Consider the following 26197-nt stretch of genomic DNA (forward strand, 5'->3'; position numbering starts at 1 on the left):
CCAGAGGGGGGTCTCCGTGCCACCAAACAAGCCTACAGTCCATTTCTGAAGATACTTTTTCCTCACTTGGGAAGAATTTCTTTTAAAATCATTTCCATTGCAAAATTTTGAAATGAAAGTACAGTCTCTCCACAGTACGCTATTCTCAATAGTAGAACTGTTCACAGAAAAGGCAAAGAACATTAATTCCCATCCCACCTGATAAAACCTTTAAGGAATATACAGTAGCATCATTATTCAGAGATATCTGGAGAAAGACACGAGATAAGATAAAGGTGCACCATTACAGAACAGGATGATTTACTGGCCTTTCAAACACGCTGAGACTAGACATTTCAGAATCTTCCTTCAATACACAGTATACAGAAACCACTTAAAAAGTTAAATTACTACACAAAAAAAAAGCGGGTCAGAACTAAGCAAGGTGCTTAGAAAAGTACATACCTAATCCTAGGCTATCATCTGTCCTCGGTTCTAGCAATTGTTTTTTAATCAATTTTGAGTTTGAGATTTTAAGCCCGAAAATTCTAAACCATGAACCATGTTAGCAAGTTATTAGTGCCATACGTGATGTGGGTCTGTTTTTAGCTGTGAGACTGCATTCAAAGCACTTAAAGCGCAAACTTTATATAAAAAAAAGCATTACATGCTGACACAATTGTGGTAGCCACGCTAGGATTTCTCTCATTTTGAAAGAAGAGAAAGGCACGCACATGGCAGGTCCACTGAGCTCTCCACACTCTTGAGTAAGCAACAGAGTGAATGCTGAGCTTCACAAAAGATCAGCATTGTATTACAGATGCCAAAGAATGGCTATGCAACTACTCATTGCAAACCAAAAATGCGTAGGCAGGTGCAATTTCCCGGTGAAACATTTTTGAGTGACAAAAGCTCTGGGTAAAGCATGCGAAAATTCTAATCCTGCTTCCTTTGTTCTTTTCTTTCGTTATTTGAATTGACAATGGCCTCAAATATGTCTTTTCATTTTTGTCTCCTCTCTTCTGACTGTCTTGCAGATTCTTTCCAACATGCTTTTCTCTTTCCAGTAATGAAATCTTGACAACTGCTTCCTGCCACATAAATTTGGGGTTGATTTATGAACACTTGGTTTTAAAATGTAAGCTTTTTTGAGATCACAGGCTACTATTCAACACCGCTTCATAGTATGATATTACCTAACCAAAAAAGAGAAAGTATGTTATTGCTGGTTCTTAAGGGATGAACTCCTGGGGAATGGAAGAAACAGGAGAGGGATCATCTCCCGTTTTGAGGTCCTTGTTTCTAAGCTTTAAGACACCGGTCTCTGAGCCGGGTCCTGAAGGATGAAGATTGGAATGGAGGTGTCCTTGGGTTAGGAGTGATGCCCATGGTGATAACAAAGGAATTCTTTTTCCCACCAAGATTACTCAAGAGTATTTCATCCTGAACATAAGCATTTAACTCACATTTTCCCCAATCGCTGCAAGATGACAAGAACTCCATCGCCTGTTTAGCTTCGCGATGCTTTAACCTCAGCCTGTGGGATGAGTTTTAGACCCAGCAGTTACAAGAACCGTGGGCTGCTCTCCCACATATACGGTCCATCTCCTTCACACCTCCACTTTCCATTTAATGAGATATAAATCAGACACAGCATGCCATGGCAATTAGTGCAGCACATTGGAGCATTTAGTGCTTTTAACACTTGGGCATACAACTCCCATATCAGATTAAAAGAACACTGACATTTCTGAAGGCACTTCTTTAAATGATCTTTCCTCTTTTCTGGCCACTGCCAAACACTTAAAACTCCTTTACAGCTGTTTCCAAATGCCTTCAAGACTCCCATCAGCCTATATAGCAGCAGGATGGAGAGCCCTAGCCTAGTTCCTACAGAGGAGCTAAATTTTCTTTCTGCAACAAGGGAGTAGAGGAAGTTCTCCCACACAAATGCACTTGTTCTCACCTTTCTTACTATAAGAGAAAAACAAAGAGGACAAAGAATTGGAATGATTTGTGGTAACCAGAATACCAACAGGAGCCTGTTTCTAAATAATTAGTTTGCCCATAGCCCTCTGATCTCTATAGGAACAGAAGTAATCAATCAATCCTTACCTTTGATCTCTATTTGGCAACAAGCTAGATCTAAGAATACCTGAATCTACAGCCAGTTTTCTCTTCCCTTCCATGTTTTCTCTATGATTCTATGAAAGCATGCTTCAAGATGGAGTTTGGTACAGTAAAGGCTTAGCTGATGAGCTGTTCTCCTTGCAGATGGGACAAAGTGTTACTGTGACACAGGCGCTTCCCCTTCCAGTTCACAGCCACTGCTCCAGCTCTGCTTCTGTGCTAGCTCCCCAGGTGCAGCTGCTTCTCAGTCCTTCTTCTGTGAGCCTTAAACATTCACGGAAGTTTTTAATATTTACAAAAGTAAGCAAAGGATAAATTGTATTGGAGATCAAAGAAAAGCTATCATGGAAAGCTCACGTGCCAACGCACTCATACGTGCCACTCTGATCTAGGACGAGGAATTGCTAACAAGCTCAGCACCACTGCATCCATCAGAACTGAGCCTGGTCTTCAGTGTCACTGACACAAGTCAAGGTCTTAAATGCCATCAGGCTCAGAAAAGCTTGTGATGTGAAAAACAGGAAAGAAAATACAGGAGCAAGACCTTAATCATATTAGAGGTAACCCCTTGTTCTCTTGATTTTTTGAGAAGCGATTTTTGCACTGATCCACAGGAACTGTTATTTCTGAAGACGTACAAGTGCCAGTCACAAGATTCAGTACTGAGCTGTATGTGACCCTAATTCTGATAAAGTAACACTATTATTTTCATGAAAAATACTTAAGCAACAAAAGCAACACCTATTTCACCATAAAGCAATGATGTCCCATTTAATTACTCTTCCAGCTATAACATCACAGTATTCCCATAAGGCTTGCTCTCAGGAGATTTTATCCCTGTTGAATTTTAACATTCAGTTGCACTTCCACAAGCAAACTGCCTGCAATATTCTACCTAACCTCAGTACTGGAAGGCAATATAGACTGGGAGAATATAAAAAGAAAACAATTTTCATTGACAACTATGTCCTTGACTTATACTGTGACTTTGATCAAACCACTTAATCTCTCATCTGTTTCCTTGTCTCTAAAATGAAGAAAACAGTGACACATTCTAACAGTGTTACTGCAAAAATTAATTAGTAAACACCAGTACAATACTTTGCAATTAACACTCGTTCTTTTGCTTTACAAGTAGTATAGAGTATCCTCTGTTGTTCTTATTCTGGCAAGAGAAAAAATGGTAAGGTGCGTAAGACTAAATTATAAAAAAAGTAGAGAATACATAAAAAGACCGAGAACCATACAAATGTTAACATACCACAATGCTCATAAGGAAAAAAGAAAAAACAACCACACACTACGTTATTATGCCTCTTACTATAGATTCACTGCAAACAGAATTACATTCACTGCATATAGAATTATAGATTCACTGCGTAATTTAGATGGGAAGAGATCTGGGGAGGACTTCTGGTCAAATCCCTTTCTCAAATCAGGGCCAACTTCTAAATGATATCCGAGTTGTGTCAGGTTGCTCAGGGTCATCTTATCAGCACATGTAAGCGTAGCATTAATAGCACAAGTTACTCAGCACACCTTAGATATGGCACTTCCCGACCACGTGTCTCAGACGTACATTTTGCTACCCTTGCGGCTCCTGTGATCAACTGCTGAGCAGGAAGCTGTGACCAAATGATCTCCACTCCAACACCAGATCATTCTGATTTTACATGGCATAGGCCATTCACATTAATACCAACTTTGGCAATCGCTTTCTGCAGCCTACCTGTTGTTGCCACCAGATTCCCACCCCCTTTGTGCTCCCATCCTTCACGTGAGACTGCCACTTTTGCTTTCTTGGCAGCATCATTTTAGCCCTTCTACTTTAACTCACTGCCAAATATCCTCGTAAACTCCTTGGCTCATGCAAACATCAAGGAGAAACTGCAAACCAGGTGTTGGACTGTCTTGACCCACACTTAATCATGCAAGCAAGTTAAGGGCGCGCTAAGTGTCCCCTCACCCTTCTCCTCTGGTCTGCCCGAACAGGGGCTGGACGCCAGGGAAGGACAGGGGCTGCCACTGCCTGCTGCCTGGGACAGAGCGGGGCTGGGCGATGTAGAAGGTCTCACCTCCAACCACCGTCCAGAGCAGCTGGACACATGGAGAAACTGGGCAGCTGCTCAGAAGGAAATGAAGCAACTCTTCTGCCAGATGAAAGGGAAGCAGGAACAGTTTATTTGGCACTACAGGTCTACTCAGCATCTTTCATCTTATGCGCTGACAGCTTTGACTGGCTGCTTTACCAGTTCTGAGTATTACTCTAGAAAGTAAGAAAATTGTGTTTTGTCTGCTGAATGACATCAAGACAGAAGCACTGTCTGGGAGACAGCACACATAATTGTCTTCTCATCCCTGTCAGCTGTTTAGGATTCACTGCTAATTCATCCTTACATAAAGCCTCTCCTCCCACCCCTCAAACACCGTATCACTAGGCAAAAAAAAACTTCTATTTTTTGTAATCACACAATAAAATTTACTTAATGGATATACTTATTCAATTATTATAAATATATTGTTGAAAGGGGAAACCTTTAAGCAAGTCTTTACCTAAGCCTTATGAAAGTAAAGTGGAATGACAGCACCTGAGCATGATCTGACTTGAGATAAAAGGGACAGGTCACACTTCTGTCATAGCTCTGGTTCCAGGGTTTTCCCAGTCCAAAGTGTGCCAGGTACCTTCCTCAGGTGACAGCAGCACCATCTGGTAATGCTGTCTATTGCGTGTTAAATGGGGGAAACCTTTCTGAAGGCAGTGCTGAAAGCTGCCAGCTGGGTAAAAGAGCAGCTGGTGTGTGCATCCTACCTACCTGCACACCACTACACTGCTGATCTGGATTTCATCCCAGATATAAACCAAGTTTATATCTACTGTTTTGAAGACTTGAGTCTGGATGTTGTGCCAACCTTTACAGCAGAAGAGAGTGCACAAGCTTCTCTAAACAAGTTCCCCGCATACACAGGTGAAAAGTATGCCACGCACAGAAGTGTAAAGGTGAATAGGTCCTAAAAAGAAATTAAAACACAACGGGCATCTAACGAAGCCTAGATGCAAAATTGCCCCAGATTTTTTTTAGCAATTACTTGCTGTTATGAATAAAATCAATGATTATCACTGAGAACTTTTTATAGCTGGCTTGTAATTTGCTGAAGTATTATTAATACTTTTAGAAGTACTTGCTTCTACTTTAAATTCATAATCACCTGGGTTGAAAACTTCCAAATTACACTTTTTAAAGAAAATAAATGAACAAGTTATTCCCTACTAAAAATAATATCCTATTAAAATAAAGAGACATAAGCATTTTTAGATTTCAAGAGAATCCCTGCCTGCTTCTATTCCACCAGCACAGTTGGTTGCTCAAAACAACAGGAGTTTCTGCTCTGTACATTACATTTGAAAGTGTGACAATCCAGTGAAGTTTTTAGAAATAAAAACTGCATAACCCTGCTCTCCCCTCTTCACCCTTACTGCCACCCAGGCCTTTTGGCTCCTTTTCTTCTCCCTACAGCTAAAGGAGAAGAACAGGGTTATCACCTCTAAGATCCAAGGTTATGACCTCTAAGATCATCTAGCCCAATCGTCCACCTACCATCAATATTGCCCACTAAACCATGTCCCTAAGTACCACACTTATCCTTTCCTTAAACACCTCCAAGGACGGTGATTCTACTATTGCCCTGGGCAACCTGTTCCCATACGCCTATTGTTTGTGACATTAAAACTCACAAAGCGCAGGAACCAAGAATGGAAACATCATTACTGATCTATACAGTGTAACACATCTGAAAGAGTTCATTTTGCATTTTATTTTACTTCACCTGTTACATTACCTGAATTTCATCAAGTAACTGGTTGAAGTTGATTTTCCTCTGTTCCTTCTTTATACCTTCAACTTTGCTGCATATTTGTTTAGCAGCATCCAATCAAGTTTCTAAAGTATCAGCCTGCATGTGCAATATGAAAACTGAAGTCCTGTAGAAATGCATTAAGGAATGACAAGCAAACAAGATGCATACTACACGTGCTCATTAATAACTGTTTTATACCAGGAAAAAGCCTCAGAGACCAATTCACCACAGTGACAATGCTCTGCAATGCCCCGTAAAGCACTAACACATCAGGTTAGCACTCCCCAACCCCCTTGCACACCTCAATCCTTTCAATGGCCCAATTAAAATGACCATTACTATCCTCAATAATACAGATACTTTGTACAAAGTACAACATGTAGTTGAGGGTAAGTCATAAGCAGTATGGGAAGCGCAGGTCTGATCTGAGCCTCCCAGGTACTGCTGATTTAAGTGCCCAATTAAAAGACTATTTATTTTAATGACATCAGAAACCTGTCACCATGCATGTCTGGAACACAAAACCAGAGTCTGGAAGAAAGCTAACCTTCTGTGAGGAACAGAACAGAAAGCAAAAGAAAATCTTCTGAGCTCGACATAGAAACGAGGAGCTCTTTAGCTCCTGTATGCGCCTGTTTCAACATATTTTTGTCACAGCTGCAACAGGTCCTCCTTTTTCTACCATTTCTCTGTAATTGTCTTACCCATCCCAAGTGCAATTCATGATTGGTGTTGTAAATCACTAAAGTGCCCCCTCCTTTAACCCATGAGCTTTGCGTAGCTGGATATTACTGCAGCTGCTAATGCCTGCTCCATTTATCTTCCTCTAGGACTGACAGCTACTTGTGGGGTATTCTTGCTTTGTTTTTAAATCACTCAGCTTTCAGCTGTTACTGATTTGTCATCAAGATGTGATCCAGTTCTGCTGATTGGAGCAAAACTAAAGCTAGGAATGCCAGAAGACCATCTTCATCTAGATTAAATCAGCATTATCCAGGTTAAGTGTGGAGAAAGAGTACCTACACTCAGTGAAAAACCAGCTGTTCCATAACACAAAATGGATTACTAAATAATTACTGAAGAAATGCTTTTAATACAAGGTGTAAAAACTGTGTTACGTTGTCGTGAGACCTCCAAGTCTGGAATATATATATATATTCTTACTATGTCATTGAACTCTGTTAATATGCAGCATTCCCACAGCCTTTAGTAGTGAATTCCTCCAAACTGATGATGCGGGTTGTTTTGTTTTTTTGTTTTTTGGTTTTTTTTTTCAAAGAGCACAGAAAAATAAAGATTAAACAGAAAATCTGAACAATCAGGCTTTGAGTGCACACTTTTTTCCATTCTAAATGAAGAATAATCCAACCTCACAGGTTCCCAAATGGCTCATACCTTCATCTCAAATATTTTTACACTTGCAGAAAGACACTTTGCTCTGCCAACTATAAAAATATGCTAAGTTTGATATTCACAAATGAAACAGAAAAGTAACATGTCACACGAACCAACACACATAATTAATTTTGCATCACTGATTATTTTCTTCCAGAGATTGTGACCTTTCCATCTGCCCTTATATAAAAAACAACTGGTATAAAGAACAAACTCCTTTGTGAGTTGAAAGCGCAACAAAGCTGACCTTAAAACCAAGAAGTGTACATGCAAATACAGAACACACAACTAGTACAGATATTTCATTCCAGCTGCAGGGTTTCATCTACACTTATAAAATGAAGCGTGTGACCTCTCTGTAATATTGCCAGTACCCAAATTCAAACAAGACTCTCCAAAATAATGAAATTTTAAATATGTTTTACACTGGCAAACTTCATAGCAGTATAAAGTATACTGATTTTAACATTAAAAAAGGAATGCCTTATTGTCTGTCATTTATACTTAATCTAACTGTATCTATTGAAGCTTACTGCAACAAATCGCAGGCCAGACAAAGAAAGTTAATGATGAAAGGGCCATGGCCTTTGTTTTGAAGAACCTCATTCTAACAGTTGCTCTGTTTCATAGAATCATGGAATGGGTTGGGTTGGCAGGGACCTTAAAGCTCATTTAATTCCATGGGCAGGGACACCTCCCACCAGCACAGGTTGCCCAAAGCCCCATCCAGCCTGGTCTTAAACACCTCCAGGGATGGGGCAGCCACAGCTTCTCTGGGCAGCCTGTGCCAGTGTCTCACCGCCCTCTGAGTAAATTTCTTCCTTATACCTAATCTAAACCTACCCTCTTTTAGTTGGAAGCTGTTACCCCTTGTCCTGTCACCGCACCCCCTGATAAAGAGTCCCTCCCCAGCTTTCCTACAGCCCCCCTTAGGCACTGGAAGGCTGCTCTAAAGCCTCCCCAGAGCCTTCTCTTCTCCAGGCTGAACAACCCTAACTCTCTCAGCCTGTCTTCATAGGAATGGGGCTCCAGCCCCTTGAACATCCTTGTGGCCTCCTCTGGACTCATTTTAATACTTCTGTGTCCTTCTTGTGCAGGGGACCCCAGAGCTGAACGCACACCCCAGGTGGGGTCTCACGAGAGCAGAGCAGAGGGGGACAACCCCCTCCTCTCCCTGCTGCCCACGCTTCTTTTGCTGCAGCCCAGGGTACAGCTGGCTTTCTGTGCTGCAGGCACACATTGCCAGCTCATGTCGAGCTTCTCATCAACCAGCACCCCCAGGTCCTTCTCATCGTGGCTGCTCTTGATCCATTCACTACCCAGCCTGTGATTGTGCTTGGCATTGCCCCAATCCAGGTGCAGGGCCTTGCAGCTGGCCTTGTTGAACCTCAAGAGGGTCGCACAGGCCCACCTCTCAGGCCAGTCAAGGTCCCTCTGGATGGCATTCCTTCTGCATGTTGACCACACCACACAGCTCGGTGTCATCAGCAAACGTGCTGAGGGCACACTCGATCCCACTGTCCCTGTCATCAAAGATGTCAAACAGCACCGGTCCCAATCCTGACCCCTGAGGAACACCACTCATCACTGGTCTCCCCCTGGACATTGAGCTGTTGACAGCAAATCTGAGTGCAACCATCCAGCCAATTCCTAACCCACTGAGTGGTCTACCCCTCAAATCCGTATCTGTCCAATTTAGAGACAAGGATATCATGGGGGACAGTGTCAAATGCCTTGCAGAAGTCCAGGTAGAGGATGTCAGTTGCTCTTCCCCTGTCCACCAGTGCTGTAACCCCACCGTAGAAGGCCACCAGATTTGTCAGGCACGACCTGTCCTTAGTGAAGCCATGCCGGCTGTCACCAATCACCTCCTTGTTCTCCATGTGCAAAATTTCTTCTTTTGAGGAGAGCTACCCCTGGTGCAAAGGATGAAAACAAAATGACAATGCGTTGCCATTTTGCCAATTCATTTTTGGAAATTGGATTACCAGAGGCATTTACAAGCAACAGATATGACTTCAGAACTGTTTCTTTATTCAAAAAAAAGCTTTTCCTTTCAAAACAGTATTTTACTTGGAGCAGAGGATTCTTATTCTTGGTACAGTGAGTTTGTTGCAGCAGACAGAGGCCCCAACTTCAGGCAAGACACACACACACTTCCCTTGTGCCCAGATAGGCTTCAGAGATGTGTCCCTTAACTCCAAATTTGTTTAAAGATTAGCCAAGGCTCTGTACACATCAATTGGCATAACAGTGGTGACTTGTTCATGTCCATTAAAAGGAAAAAAAAAGTCTCGAGAGCATCCAGACTAATGAATTTAATTCCCTCTTAGAGCTAGATGTGTTAATTATTAAACAAACCAATATTATAGACCATGGTACGAATGATAGCCTTAAGAACACCCTCACTCATTTGAATATGTGCAAACAGGACTTAGGTACTTCTTACACAATTTACAAGTGGCATACTTAGAAAAGTGATAAATGTTTTAAAATTAGGCTCCACTCCTGTTTATATAAAAGTCTTCCCTGTCCCAATCTGACTGGGTTAAGACTGAAAGCATTTGAAACAGCAGAAAAAATTTGCCCAGGTAGCAGTCCCAAAAAACAGGGAAATTCACAATGTTTTTGTTTGTTTGTTTGTTTTTTAAGATTATATTTTTTTGTATTTCAGATGACTGCCTTCCTGCTCTGCCACATCAGTAACAATGTCCTTTTGTTTCCTGTTGTAGAATCTGACTTTTTAATAAATTACTGCTTGCACAGAAAGGAATGTGCTCATTTTAGCACATAGCACCAGATTCCCAAAATACAAAGCAATTCTGAGACAATAAGAAATGCCAGATCTGAGAATTTAATTTCAGTACTGTTATGGAGAAGGTAAATTGGCTGCCAGGCACTGGAACTAAACCAGTGATCACAACAGTCAACTCTAAAGAAGCCTGAATCATCCTAAATGAGAAGCATAAAAGCTTATTGACACATGGTTTAAAAAGTTGGACTGATAAGAAAAGCAAAGGATCAAAAGAAACGTAAAGTGAAAACACAAAAAAGAAGGGGGGAAAAGGAAAACAAAGTACCACAAAGGAACACACTGAACATGAAAAATAGATCAACTTGTACCAGCAACAGAAAACACCCTGGGGTCATTCCCTTGTTCTCATTCTCTCACAAGTGGCATTTTTATCAGCACGAGGAAAATGAAGCAGAATTGCCTTCACATGGTGCTTTACTTCTAAACATATTCTCCACTTCTCACAAGATTTCAGTAATTATTTAGATAGCACAATAGGTAGTGACACTATCGTGGGACCCCTGGAAACTGTGTTTGGACAGAGGACTGTGGAAGAAAGGTGTAACTGGCACTAAACTTCATTTTCTGTTTTGCACACATAGCACATTTCATCTCCCAAAAAGGCTGTTCTTCACAAGCTTTGCATTGTTTTACTTTAAAAGTTGTGTTTAATCAGCTGCATTTCACAGATACTGTTAATAAAAAGAACTGTGAAAGGGAATGGCCAGAATCAGGTGCTGTTAAAAATCTTTCCTCTCTGTACTTCCGCCTCATCTGCTCCCCATTCTTCCCCAGGACTGACAAAGAGCAAACACCTTGCAGCACAGCCGGAAAATTAAATGGATGGGGCTGAATTGAAGCAATTTCACAGCTGCAGACTTTGAAATCAAGTCAGGGGAATGCTGCATACAGCCATCAGACTGATTGCCCCAGTGCTGTGCAAGGAGACAGCTGCCCTCTCAGCTATCCAGAATTCAATTCTTATTTTACAGCTCTAATACCAACATGTTCATTTCAGAATTGCATCTGGAAATGACCTAGTTTAATTTACTTCCTTTCAAAATACTGGTGGCAGTATTTTGCAAATCACAATACTTTCAGTTCGGCATTTATTTTCAACCACAAAAGCTAAAATAATCAAACATACAATTCTTGATATCAAACCCAGAACACAGATAATCTCAGAGTTTATCTAAGCCATTGTTACAGCTGGCGAGTAGATCACTATGATTTATAAGACATACAAGAAAAAAAACAAAACAACACCACACAACCTACTTGCAGGCCACCATAGTAAAAAACCAGTTCAGGCTGAGGTAATGCCTGTCAGCAGACAAACACTGATGCTGTCTTCAAATAAGAACATTTCCATCTTTTTTCTCTTAAAAAAAAAAAAGTCCATAGGAATATGAAGCTGTCCTTGATATTCCCTGCAAAAAATGTGATTGGTCTTGCATTATAAAAGGTTGAGGTACACTGCTGTAAGCTCCCTAACCTGACAGACAGATGAGTTGAGCCTGAGCACTTTCTTCCTAAGCATATTGCCCAAAGTAATTCCAGTTTCAAATAATCCACTTATCAGAAAAATCTTAAGCCATCCTTAAGGGTTTTTTTTTCTTTTTAAAAAGGTCAGCATCTGTGACAGCCATCAGAATTCTTATCTTCATCAAATTTACTAAAAGCACGTACAGACTCATAACCAAGTTACCACGGTTCATCATGGTTCTGCACATCAGCAGCACAGTGGTTATCCATCACCTTCACACCTGGCCCACAGCAGTTGCAGGGTATTGAGCCACACCACGAACAGCAAAGAAACTTCTGGCCAGAAGGTGTAAAATAAGTTGCTTTAGTGTGGATTTTTTAGTGTGGATTTGCTGTACTCAGAGTGTTCACACAGTTATCTTGACTCTAGATGCATTCTAGCCTGCTAAACCTGTCTTTGTGTCCAAAGAAGGGCAACGAAGCTGGTGAAGGGTCTAGAGAACAAGCCTTATGAGGAGCAGCTGAGAGACCTGGGGTTGCTTAGCTTGGAGAAAAGAAGGCATGGGAGAGAGCTTATTGTGCTTTACAATGACCTTAAAAGAGGTTGTAGCAAGGTGGGGATCAGGCTCTTCTCCCAAGCACCAAGGGATAAGGAAATGGCCTCAAGTTGTGCCAGGGAAGGTTTAGGTTGGATATCAGGAGAAATTTCTTTACTGGGAGGGTTGTGCTGCATGGGAACAGGCTGCCAGGGCAGTGGTTGAGTCACCATCCCTGGAGGTCTTAAGAAACGTGCAGATGTAGAACTTTGTAGCATGATTTAGTGGTGGATTTTAGTGCTAAGTTAAAGGTTGGACTAGATGATCTTGGAGGTATTTTCCAACCTGAATGATTCTTTGATTCTATAACTGGATTGCAGTTCTAAATGCTACAGCTTTCAAAGAAGCCACTTTATGCAGCTTAACTCCACATATTTGAACTATTTCATCTTAGCAGTTTTAATCTTTACTTTCTACCTAATCAATCTGAATAACAAGAGACAGAGAACTATATTATTCCACAATTACTACTGACACAAAATACCAACTCCCACTGTATCAGCCAGCCCACCCAGATAATAATGGGCACAGTTTGGCCTGCTTCATGCAAGCAAATCAAGACTCTTACCTGCTCGGGGCTCTATCGTCTTGTTGGAACCTTCATCCATAAACACAAACCGTCCACCACCAAAATCTTCAGCATAGTCAGAGAGATACAGCAGTGAAGTATAGTCAAAAGAGCCGTAAGTCACCTAGGAGTGAAGTCAACAATTACTAAAACTTTACAACATTCTGCTCTCATCTTTGCAGAATATAAGCAATTAAGCAGATAGAACTGATTGGCTTTCTAATTTTCCAGTTGTCACATATTTAATAAAAGGGTCACTAAAAAAATGAGAACATTGCTATAGAAATTATACATGTTTTTTAGTCTATACTGTTTCTACACAGACTACATACATATTTTACACGACTAGTATTTTACCTGTATTATTTCTATTATTACGGTTTGCAAAACTAAAGAAATGTTTTTATTGATCTTTGTCATCCTATCTCTACTGAACAGCTGGCAAAAAACACGGTGTCAGAAGTTACGCCTTTGCATCAAATCAAATATATGGAAATGCTCAGATTTATTTATATTATTTCAAAATCAGATTTCACCATAATGCTGATAAGAACCAAAACCAGTCTGTGAGAAATTAACCATATCTCTTAGCTAATCACAGTTTGAGGTTTCTGGAAACCTCACCTTTTACTCTTTCACCAGCTAGCAAGCAGAAACTTCATGGTAACAGTGAATCAGACCTTCCCAATAAATACACCTTCGCTGGAGGAACACCTACTCCTTTCCATACAGGCTTTGTTTTTTTTGTTTTTAAAACCTTCACACATGGCTTTCAAAGTCTTTGCTGCCTGTCAGCCTGCAGAACAAACACCACGTTTTTAAGTATAACAGACTGATTTTCATTCCTGTTAGAGTATTATTTATTTGCCTTAATATGAACGTTGAAGATGGGGAAAAGAAATGGTATATATTGCATAGCTTCACTCTGAGTTTTAAGTGTTTAACGCTGAGCTGAAAATATTTCCTTTTCATACCTAGGTCACCTACAATCAAAAACATACTTAAGAATCGATGGCTGTATTCTCCAATTTCTTTACAGTATATCACAACTCAATGAAGCTCTGCTTTACACTGTCAAAGCAAAATGTGCAGCACAGAAGTACTGCATAAATATACTGCATTAGCAGAGTGTTTTGTCTGACCTGGTGACTGTTAGAGGTAAGTGCTACTTCCAAACACTGAAGTTCTCTAATTATTTTCCTTTTTTTTAAACAAAAAAAGTTACATTCATTAGCGCCAGTTAAATTTTCGCTCAACACAGTTGTACACGTTATTCTGTAAGAGAGCACAGCTACAGATGGGATAGGAAGACATTTTCATTCTTACTCATTTTGTTATTATGACCATACAAGCTTAAAAAAAAAAAAAAAATCCAAATCCAGCAATAAGCAGCACTGCACAGTCCAAATCAAAAGAATGAGAAATGTTTTGGTGATACCCTTGTCCCTATATTTACCCAAACCTTATCAGCAATATAAGACAGTAAATGTGAATTAATGAGCACGTGCTACAGCAGCACCTCAGAACAGCCAGTCTACAGCCCTCCTCCTGCAACCAGCTTTGCAAAGCTATCACCTTCACCACTTCACCACTAAACCTCCAGTTAGCTTAAGGCTCAGCTTGTTCTACTTCAGGCTAGAAAGGCTGAAAAGGGATATGAATGCTGCCTATATGGGGATAGGAGGAAGTGGAACACGGGGGGGGGGGTCTTCTTAATGTAAAAGCCAGGGTTCATGCAAACCGAAATAGGTATAAACTGAGTACGTGTAAGTCTAAGCTAAAAACTAAAGAAAAATTGCGCCGAAGTCCTGGAATAGATTTTTCAGTAGGAGAAATTCAAGGTAAACAAAACAAAGCCAATTCTGTGGCGGAGCCTGACAAGTCTGTGAAGAATGGCAGGATCCTTCCCTTGGGACTGCAGAACTCTTCCAGTCCCGCATTACCTCTCTTAGAGAACATTATAAGGCTATTCTGCTGTCAGGGTTGAGTGTGCAACAACAATTCCATTATAAATCAGGCATTTGACATTTGAAAGATCCAGCTCCAAACAAATTCCATCCAAGATGAAATTCCACATCTTAAGACAACACTCTATTCGATCTGCCTTGCTTATAAATTCAACAAGATTAAATGATTCATTTGGGTGATTTAAGGGTTTCCATTTCCATGTAACTAAAAACCGAATAAATTTTAGGGGGAAAAAAAAAATTCAATCGCATACACACATAATAGAACTGTGATGTTCCGTTATGCAGTTAAAATATTCCAAACCAAAGATATTCAGATAGAGAAACGTAATTGCAATATACTCAGCAATTCAGGGGAAAACGTAGAATGTTCTCAAGTGCTCCAAGGAGCCTGTATCTTTGAACCAACAGCATCAGGCTTTGAAACAAAAATGTGTCAGATTCATTTTTCAAAGACTTGATTTTACCTTTCTTTTGTAAAGAGGAGAAAAAAAGCTGAAGTCTTGTAGCAGCAGTCCTCACTGTTTAATTATTACACAGGAATACACAAAAGCATCCAACTAACTGGCAAAAGTTTCAACATCCCGAGTTCTATCGATCTTTCTTCAACATCGAGTATTCATGATTGTTCCGGGGGCCACACAGAAATACTACGGCACTTCTTTGTACAGTAATTCTTACTGCAGATCAATAGGGGCACTTTTTCCTTGTTTTCAGCTGCAGTGAAAATGAACGAAACTTGGTTTGTGTTCTCAACTGCAAAAACTAAAACACCAGGCAGACTGGCTGCACTGAAGATACGCTGGGAAGCAATAACCGGTCTATCCTATTTAGCCTTCCCTGAAATATTTTCTGACCTACTGACCTTCCTGTTTGAATTCAGTCTCCTGCAGAGCTTTGAATTCTAAATGCTGTATAACCTGACCAGCTCTATATAATTATTTTTTACCTCTTTCTAAACACCCAATATAGATAGACATTTTATATATGTATGTTACATATATATATGTACAATGTAGATGTACATTATATAATATATATGTACATCTACAGTAGGTTAAAATTATATGCAGACCTATATATTCAACACATACTGTAACTTTTTCTGGAAGCCATGATCAGTAAACACATAAGGGAATGCTGCATCCACAGATAGCTCCGTTCCAATTGTACTTAAGGGGAATAAGAGCAGACAGAGAGATTAGAGGCTTGTTTGTGCAGCAAGGAAAGGATTCAAATTAATCCTCTGATACCACTTCAAGTGAACGATGTACCAGAAGTGAAGACCAATATCCAGTAGCAATGATACAAGATGATGTAATTAGGACTTTCACGATGGACATGAAGTGAACAGGACTGAGGATGCCTCCCTGTCAGACCCTATTTAGGGCTCCATTAGCCTGGTTCAAACCATTTTCTACTACCCAGTGCAAACTGCTATCATTTAAACCACAGATATATGTACATTAGCTGGCAATAGCTGAAGTCCCTTATCCCAGAGAAGGGACGAACCACTGAGCTGAGGCAGTTTCTACAAGAATGATCCCAGCCCACGGTGAACGGTCCATCTCGCTTCAACACTTGGCACCGCTGACAGCACTTGCTCCATGTGAAGACCAAAGAGTGAGAATTGGACCACCACGTCATGAGCTCAAGAAGCACTTACAAGAAATCTGCTCTAGGTCTCTGTACATGAGACTGTACAGAGACTGTACCACTGTACCCATGAATACTGTTCACCATAGTTGTGGTCTGGAAAGTTCTGTTCCTTTGTGCCCCCACCCCTCCCTCCAAAATAAAAGGAACTGATCCACACAAGTGGGACCCACATAAGGCTTCCAGCCTAGCATATAATGCTGTCTGGACAGCGCAGACAGTGGCCCAGCATTGGCATGTTCATATGCAATCCTCACTGTAAGGATGCTTTTCAAGAGCACAAATGAAAATAACATTAAAACATATTTCAAACACGGAACGTAAGTTTAAGGTGCAGACAAAAACACTTCAACAGTCTGAATGCTTTACCTTTCCCAGTAGTGAGCTTCCTGTTGAAGTCAGCCGCTACAGAAATGAAAAAGTGTTCAAACTACCTATACATAATAAATAGGACAGGCTATAGTTTTAACTTCTGCAGTATAATCTAAACTATACTTCCCTCAGAAAATACCTTGAAATCTAGCATGCCAAATTTTCATATTTTAGAACAGGTATGTGATTTTGGGGGCATCAAATTCTACATGATCATGAACAAGGTGTTTTGTAACTGTCCCAACTGTGACAATAATCCTTCACTACTGTGAAATCAGACTACACAACTGTTCACTGTAGAAACTAATACGGTTTAGGTAACGCACAGCAGATTTGAGAGACCACATTTAGTGGGTGTTTTTTTGTTGTTGTTGTTTTGAAACTGGAGGAGGGTGGAGGGTGTTAGAAAAAGCCAAAGCTAATCAGTTGGTAAATTACGTGGCAGGCTGTTTAGGGAGCAGATAAACAAAATGTGGACAAACTGATGGATAAAACCAGCAAAACATCTAGCCCCCTGTTCATCACGTACAGGCACTGTCAGGATGCCGTAACAGAGAAGCAGCTTGCACAAAGGAAACAAATTCTCGTCATGAAAACAGATTTACTTCTAAACGACAAAATAATGTGTACAGGAGAGACTTAGGTAGAAACACTTAATTGCAAGGTTATCCAACTAGCTTATTCATTTACCAATGCAAAACACATGTTAAGAAGAGTAAAGAAAGTATGAGAACATTGGCAAACCAACTTGTGCAGACAAAAAACACATTACAGTAATAAATCAGTCTTAAATTCTAAAATACGCTTTTTGAGACTTTAAAAAAAAACAAAGATACCCATGAGCTATTGAAGTTTCCTGCTTTATGCAGTGAAATTTGATTCTTTGAAAGTGTGAAAAACTATGAAGAACCTATACTCACAGAACGTGCACTGAAAACGAACAAAACCCTCCATTTATACATAACTGAAATGTAAATGCCAAGCATCTATCAGAAGACACAGATCAAGTCACAATGACCGATTTAGCACCTTTGAAACAGTTCCTGCTAGACCTGGCTGAAAGAGCAACACTCCAGTTGGAAACATAGCTTTGATGGAACTGGAAGACTCCATAGGTGCAGGTCAGCTTAATCAGCTTTTGACAAAACAGCAATTTCTGAGTAGTCATTCACAAAATTTATTAATTCTAACAGCCCTAAAGAACAAAACTAAGGTACAGAATATAAGAGAAAAAGGAATGGTCCTAGCCTATCCTTCTAAAATTCACTTATCTTTCCATTAGGTTCCGCTCCTGAAGGATTTTTACAAGCTCCAGTTTTCAAACATGCCTGACTAATTGTTTAATGCAAAATAACTTCAAAGTGATCTGTTAATAACTGGAAACATTTGCAACCCATCCCAGCCTCCCGCTTACCTTGTCGATGTGGGGGTGCCAGTATTCATCGTGCGTTGTCTTGGCTTCACTGCTGTTTATTCGAGAGAAGAACGTTGGCTTAGTCAGGTACATGGCGGAAGAGCTGATTCCGAACACCTGAGCAATCTTTTCTTGAATTCTCCGTCTCACATCACTGCAAAGAACACAACGCAGCACGCTAAATGTTGAAACAGTGTAGAGGCCCCATTTAAACAGCGATGCGCCTCTCCTGATTCTTCTGCATTCTCCTTCATTCACTGTTACTGCTTCCTCAGAGCTAAGCTTCCTCCTCAGAGAGTAAATCAAGAGAAATGTATACCCATACTCTCCCCCTTACGTTGCCTTAAATGACTAATATCTAGTATAGCAAAGAAAAAAAGAATCTGCAGTGTTTTTTGTTGTTTTGTCCTCTTTTTATTATCATCATTATTTTCAAAATCTTAAGAAAAAGGAACTATTTGTCTCCTGTGGCCTAGATTTTAAAATTTCTTTGTGTAACCAGTGTGTTTTCCGATGGAATTCTATCACAGTGTTTATTAACTAGTGAAAAATCAAAGAGATTAAGTTAGTTTACATACATATTTTTAATCCAAAGCAGATGACTGGAAATGTGTATGTTCATAAAGGGCTGCCTCTTGGGAAGCACCTTCAACTACTTTTAGGATAGCTTTAAACTAACAGATGAAGTCTCAGGCCCATGAATTCGGGGTTCTAGGCCAACGTATTCATTGATATCATAACCAGATTTTTATTAAAAAGGAATACCAAGACGTTTTTCCCAATTATTCTGAAAGTTTCAACCAAGGTATCTCTACCTTGGCTATTCCTGTGTTTCTCTCAGAAAGCACAGGGAAAAGAACGGGTTTTTGTTCCGCTGGATTTTTTTTGTTGTTGTTTTTAAGATCATAAAAATAGAAGATTAATAATCACACATGCTTCACTGCAGAGAACTGCTTATATAGCAGCATCCTATGTTGTCTTTCAGGACAGAAAACTGCATACAGACCTAGACTAGGGCCATCACTGCGTCAGCTTTAGTTCAGTCAATTTTAAAGTTCAGCTTTTAAAGGGAAAGGACTTCCTGATGAGTCGCAAAATCACTGGCAAATCCCACCAGTAAACACACACAGCTAGTATTTAACTCGGAGGAAATTAAAACAGCAGCAACAGAAAATGCAATAACACAGTGAGATAAAATGAAAATGTTTTATTTTAAAATCTAATCCTCTGTGTTCCATAAAGCCTTAATGGACTGTTTTCTCCCAATTTACCACATCCTTAGCTGTTGTATTAGTCTTCCTTTTCTTCCTTCCCAAGTGCTTCAAAAGCACACAAGAACGAGATACTTGGAGTAAACACTCTTCTGAAGTTTTGATGGAATTACGTTACTAGTTTTGCATCTTTCTGTGTCAGACATTTCTCTGCTGGATTGTACTGAACTTCGGCACAATTTACAAGAAACCATTTCCCAAGTATTCCCCTGGGGAATTCAAACAGTGACTAACAAGAAGTGACAGAACTAAAAACCAGACCTAAGTGTTGGACTGTGAAAGGCACCTTTTAAAGACAAGGACCAAAAAAAGGCTTAATTACTCATCCTGTTCACAGCTTGTCCCCAGCAAAAAATAATCAATAACAGACATACAGTTTGGATTTTTAACTTGTCTTAAAATAAGACAGGTTACAAAACGTTAAGTTTTCAGGGGTCAATTCAAACTGTTTTAGCTGTGAAATATGAAAACCATTAAATTTAGAGATGAGATTTTCAGGTATTTACACAGATGCAAAAATTGAGGTTTCAAGTTGAGAGCTACAAAATGGCAGAGTTTTGTACAACTGACATCAGGAAAGGATCTGTGGTCCCCGGTCCTTCCTCTCATGCCTGTGGGCATCTGATCTTTCTGTCTTCCCTCCAAGAAGTAGGACTTCAACAGAGGCTGCCTTATGCTTCCCAAAAAGCATCAGACATAGCTACTCATTTCACTTCACCATGAATTTGGAGGAATCAGGCACTTTGAACAGCCCAACGGAAGAATTAATAGACTAACCCGCAAATACTGAAGAAGTCTGTTCCCCAGCTCTGACACCGGGTGGCCAGGAGCATCAGCCAGCTGGAATATATCTGCAAGTAGCTGTGCCACAGTCCTGACACAGCTTTAAATCTCCAGCCGTTGTACTGCTCATTAAGCAATACCGCTTCCTCTTTTAGGTTGATTCCTTTCCCACTTTCAAACACTTTCTATTAAGATTTGCTGCCTGGTGTTTATAAGGCTCCGTGCTAAAGCCGCACTCCTCTTTGAGACGTGCAACAGCTTCAGGCAAGACTGGATGTTTTGCAAACCAAGCAGGAAACAAAGCTCTCCTCAACACAACATTTTTGTCTCCTGACACACAAAAACAACCACCAAAAGCCTAGCTGGTTTGGACTGGCCAGTGGGTTATCAGAAGAAGAGGAAAACAAGCTCAAAGTTGAAGCATGCCACAAAGAGAAAGTTAGCACATCCTTCTAAAGAAACTTGTTTCCTGTTGATAAATTAAGCAGGCAAGGGAAATGGGGAGAAAAGTAATGAAGTAGTTGAGGTGACAGGTTTAACAGCATAGATTTCGCTTTTATCCTAGTCTTGGGGAAGCACCTGCCTTCTGCTGACCTAGCAATGACCACGTAGCTAGCCTCTGAGTGTGGATGCACACTGCTGGCCTCTTATTGCCCTGTGTGCTACTGGCTTCCAGTATTGAATAAACTGCAGATCTCCACTGATACTTGAACAAATAACCCATATTGCAAAAATTTACTGGAAATAAGCTCCAAACAGCAATACCTTTGAGTGTCTAAATGCTTTTTCCTGCTTAGTACATATCATACTGCTCAAAATACAGCGAAACTCCAGGAAATTCCTAGTTGAGCCAGCTCACGGATGTTATTTCTGCATGTAGGGTGTTTAATACTCACTTTCTAATAGTGTGGGATGAGACAAAAAAAAAAAAAGGATGTAGATCCTATAAGATAAAAAAAAAAATTAAAAGATGCAAAGGAAGACGGTTCCTCATTGCCTGTGAATTGCCAGCAGGAGTTCTCATTTCGTCAAATGTAAGCAGCTGCAATTCAAAACAAGTTTTAAAAAGTAACATAATGAACTTAATACTTAATGGGGGTGGGGGATTAAAGTGCAGAACAGTGATCTGACTGGGAAACATTGCATCACACTATTGCAATTAATGACATGGAGATCTGAGCTTCTAGTTAAAGTAAAAAAAGTAAAAAAACCATCCTCTTACAAGTTAAATGCCAAAGGCAAAGTTAACTGTGCCGTGGAACATAAGCTTTGCAGGGTGCTTTCCGACAGCTTTGCCTGCCCTTCATTTCACACAGCCACATTTACCCCACCACAGGAGTCATTAGCAGGTTGACAGACTTATCAGTGCAAACACGAACTCTGCATCATACTCCATAAGGCATCTCGTGTCTTTCTGCACGGAATGAAATGGGAATCAAATGTTTACTTTGCTGTATAAGCAAAGACACATCTTTGTTTAGAGATCAAAATTTTCCCTAAACTACTACAGAGCATGTATCCAAACATATGCATCTATGTACTTCAACTCATTCTGTGCCCAGTTTATGCCAAATACTGCATATAGTCGTTTTCAAAAGTGCTAATAAAGTCACTCTTCTTAGCTCTCTTAACTCTTAACTCTTAGCTCTCTTAACTCTTCTCTTCAGCCTTGGCAAAACAGGCTAAGGCAAATTTCGGTTCAGAAAGCACTATCAAGGAAGCAATGAATGAGCCCAGTGCGATAAGAATGTAAACATTCATTTTCATAAACACTGTTGCCATTCAAACTGCTGAGGGTCTAACCTGGTTCTGATCGGATGTACTATACAGAGCTCTGCTATGGTGATAACTATATGAGTACCGAATCCAGTCAACAGTTAAGTAAAGAAAAATTAACTCCTCCCAAAACTTGTCAGCAGCAATCGTACATTTTCACAGAGTCACTGGAGGATATCAAAATGCACAGTCAGGCTTGGGGAAAAGCAGAACACTCACTAAGAACAGCATATGATCACCTTGTATAAAAGTGGTGTACAAAATCTGTTTTGTAATCAGAGCAATCTGGAAGAACAAAAAAAGAAGAACAGCCAATAAAGTACTTAGAAGTATAGGAGAACATAGAACCTAGGAGAAAGGATGTTCACTAGACTGTGGAGCTTCCAGATTAACATACCAGCAGCTACATAAGCAAGGACTGAGAAAAAGAACAAGAAGTGTCACATGAAAATTTCTGCAAGATACAAGCTCTGTCAGACCAGCAAAAAGAGTCACTGTGGAAAGGAAGATTTCAAGCATGGAGACAGGAACATTCACAAAGCTCTGTGAAACCACCCAACTTCCCTAGCCCACTGTCCATGTCTCTGCCCTGTTCCCAGTGAAAAGCACCAAAGGCAGCAGAAGCAGGCAACGTGATGCCCTTCTATATCCAGAAAGTTCCAGCAGAAGTCAAATGTGCAAAATGAATAAAGGGAGAAAGAGAACTATTAGTTCCCCTTCTGCTCATTCCATGTCTGTGCCTTAATAAGTTATAAAGTTTTTGGAATAAATCTTTGATGATGGCATTTTCTGCTGAAGTCACAACCTTTAAAACAAGCACGCAGATTTAAAGGTCTCTCTTCTGGATAAAGATGCATCTATTATGTGAAACAAGAGGAATTGCTGTAATATGCTTGTCAGGTGGAGGATAAAGCATCAGCCTAGAAAGCATAATTGATTCTGAAGCAACATAATTCTGACACAGACAGTTTAGAAACCAGCCTCCTGGCTAAGAATGCCTACTCGGATTTGTTATTGTTGCAATCAGTAATACTCAGACATGAATTACAACTAGTTATATCTCTCAAGAGTGTATTTTTAAACAGACCTTGGTAGGTAAATAAAAGTAATGAAGATAAATGCTCCCAAGAATAGCATAAAATCATTCATGAAAGACATAAGGCACTACAGTCTGTGTTAAGCACTGCCATTAATATGAACAAAAGCATTTAATATACGTTGTATGGGATTCATATCCAGCAGTCTGAAACATCCCCTACATTGGCATGCAAAACCAATGGAATACTGATTTTCCCTAGCAGTACTCTCACCCCACAATATAAGGGTCAGAAATGTTCGATGTTTCCATAACTCATATGAATTTCTGTTCATGTGAAATACATAAATATTCTGCAGTAAGACACCACCTCCCCATACACTTGCATTATTTCTGCAGATTCTTCGATCTTCTGTAGAACAGCAGGCAGCACAAAGACTATTATTTTCACATTACTCCCCACTATCTTGGTGAGGCAGAGACTATTTTTCTTTACGCATTTGAAGTTCAGTAATAGTCAGTGTCACATTTTCCTGATGAGTTGTGGGACAGAAGTAAACACATTTGAACAATGGTCATCTATAAACATAACGGTATTTAAAAATGTTTAGGCTAAGTAACAAAAATAAACTGTATTTGGTTACTATTTAAGACAAAATTACTATAACTAATAAAATGAATAAGATATGCTGGGTGTATGGAATATACCTATCCATTAACGTATTTGGATACTTCATACTACTTCCACCACTAGAGGGAGGTCAGATTCCTTCACGAAGGCAAGAAAAAAGGACAAAAACGGCAAAAAAACTTTAACTTTAGACTTTAAGATGTTCAAGCCAGGTATGTTTTAAATTATGAGAAAGCAACTGAAATGCTTAACTAAAGATTTATTGTGTCTAGTCAACAAAGAATACTTGTTCCTAAACTCTGGCGACACACCTTCAGACACATGGAACTCGTTCTGTTTGTTGTCTTCGTTAAGTATATGAGCAGGTCTACAGGAAAGCTAAAAGTATCAGATGCCAAAGCTATTACATTATAACGCTACTTCATATTCTGGCTTCTTAGGGGGAAAGTATGCTCCGCTTTTCAAGCCAGAACATTAGTAATTTGAAGTCCTTCCACTTCCTGCTTTAGCATTTTTAATGTTTTGCTACACTTCGCCCCCAAAAAAACAAGTTCCTGATGTGATAATAGCATAGGACTGTCTTTATCATCTAATGCAACATCTCTTGGATAACAGATGTGAAATACCAGTTAAAGTATTTTGCATCTCAGCTGACGTGTTCCAGCAAACAACCGAAGAACTCAGATAAGCAGCTCTCTTCGCTTGCAGGTCTGCAGGGTTGGCAAATGCTAAAACTGGGCATCAACCATCAACCCCTCAGGCTGCAAGTGAAACATGGGGTGAGGCCATCATCGGATTCCATTTACACCGTCAATATTAGTCTGACATTGGTGATGGAGCTAAATAACACCAACTGCTTTAAACTTAAGACATTGTAATTCTCAGAGATTACTACTTAGAGCTACAAGTTCAATTGCAACTCTGAATCCATCACATAAGACAAGCCCCTCTCAGCTTACACTCCACAAAAAACAAGTTGTATTTTGTAGTTCATCCTACAGTTATTCAAATTTTTTACCGATATAATGCAAAATCCTCTTCTGTGAAGATGTCTTGAATTTTGTCCCCAAAGTACCTGAAAAATGAATCAACATACTAAAATGGGCATTGCTGAATCACACTGCCCAAGTCATACCAAGCTGGATTCTCTCCCCATCTGTGCTTTACCCACAACCCACGTATTAAAACACAACTCAAAAATCCTACAAATGTTTGTGAAATTCCCAAAGCATTGCTCAAAGATCAAATATTAAAAGATTAAGGGATCAATATACAGCAACTGATAGCAGAATTCCCCAAGCATGAAAAATGTCCCCTCACACTTCATGAAACAAGCACGTGGATTCAGATTTTTAAAAACAAGTATAGATTACTTGATTTCTTCCACTGCTGACAATCTATAGACTGTAACTGTAAAGGTAGGGAGGGAATATCCACCTAGAAGAATCACCAAACATATTATTTGCTGGTGCAAGAAGAACTCTAAAAATAAAGGTAACAGTAGCTTTCAAAGAGCCCAGTTCAACATAAGGTATTTCAAGTTTTCATGCCACAAAAGCTTTTCAACTAGCCATGGAAACTGTGATGAACCTAACCAGTTCTACAGCTGGTCATTCCTAACCCCAGTCCACAAGGCTTGAGAAATCTGAAAAGGCACAGAGTACTGAAGTTGCAGGATAACAATGGCAGCAAGTCACAGCCCAACTTTACCTGTACAGATTAACAAAATGCTTCCCCAGTGAAAGAGCTCCAGAATGCAAGTCCAAAATTGATGCCTGGGAAAGGAAACAAAAGTTAAAAAAGAGGAAGAAGCGTGAGAAGGTTTTATCATTATATATCATTGACCTTCAAGAAATATCCCAAGTTGGCTCTCATTTTCCATACACTCCCAAGCAAAACTATTAGTTTCTAGCTTTCAGGTCCAAAATATTAATGCTTACTTTACAACTGCAAGCCTCCCTCGGTCTGTTCTACAAACTAACAAAAGATTAAGGTACCATATGGCTAACGCACAGGACTACTATTGCCGACATTCAAATCCAACATACAGTATTGCCAGTCTTCCATGGACTAAGGGTAAGACACCTTGTTCCTGGATCCCTTCTTGAAGACATTTCCCTTCCACACAAAGATGACTAATTTTCCAATATTTGTGAAGTGCTCAAATAACAGCACTAATATTTAACCTGCCCAACGTTTGTTATTAAAACTTCTTCACCATGAGTTCCTGTATACTTCTCATATTTAATACAGACACAAATGTCTGCTTAAAAGAACAACTACAGTTTGAAAGCTTGCAGAGCCAATTTTTTTTCCAGTGTCTAAACTGCTGTAAAATAAAACCAGGGAGTGAAAGGTTTTTATATATGAAAAAAATCAATCAATTTCTCCACTTGATTCAAGCCAAACACTTCTGTTGAGCTCCAGACCAAGCTAAAAGATGAGTATTCAGATTTGCTATGATAGAGAGCTACCTCTCAAGACCCTAA

General features: G+C 39.9%; 1 protein-coding gene across 2 annotated transcripts in view; it reads right to left on the bottom strand.

The window, feature by feature from the left end:
* Positions 1-26197, bottom strand: part of OGFOD3 (2-oxoglutarate and iron dependent oxygenase domain containing 3) — a 44405-nt gene that overhangs the window by 3711 nt on the left and 14497 nt on the right. Inside the window, exons 4-8 of one of the 2 annotated variants that reach the window (XM_080560714.1) lie at positions 25419-25483; positions 24727-24783; positions 18212-18365; positions 12803-12926; positions 11432-11583 (exon numbers count right to left, since the gene is read on the bottom strand). In XM_080560714.1, the coding sequence (XP_080416840.1) occupies positions 11480-11583; positions 12803-12926; positions 18212-18365; positions 24727-24783; positions 25419-25483 (504 nt within the window). In that variant the 3' untranslated portion in view covers positions 11432-11479. The remainder of the gene's footprint in view (positions 1-11431; positions 11584-12802; positions 12927-18211; positions 18366-24726; positions 24784-25418; positions 25484-26197) is intronic. The other variant, XM_080560713.1, reaches the window with a different exon arrangement.

Source organism: Anser brachyrhynchus (genome assembly GCF_964034855.1).
Source record: "Anser brachyrhynchus genome assembly, chromosome: 18".
Classification (NCBI taxonomy): Eukaryota; Metazoa; Chordata; class Aves; order Anseriformes; family Anatidae; genus Anser; species Anser brachyrhynchus.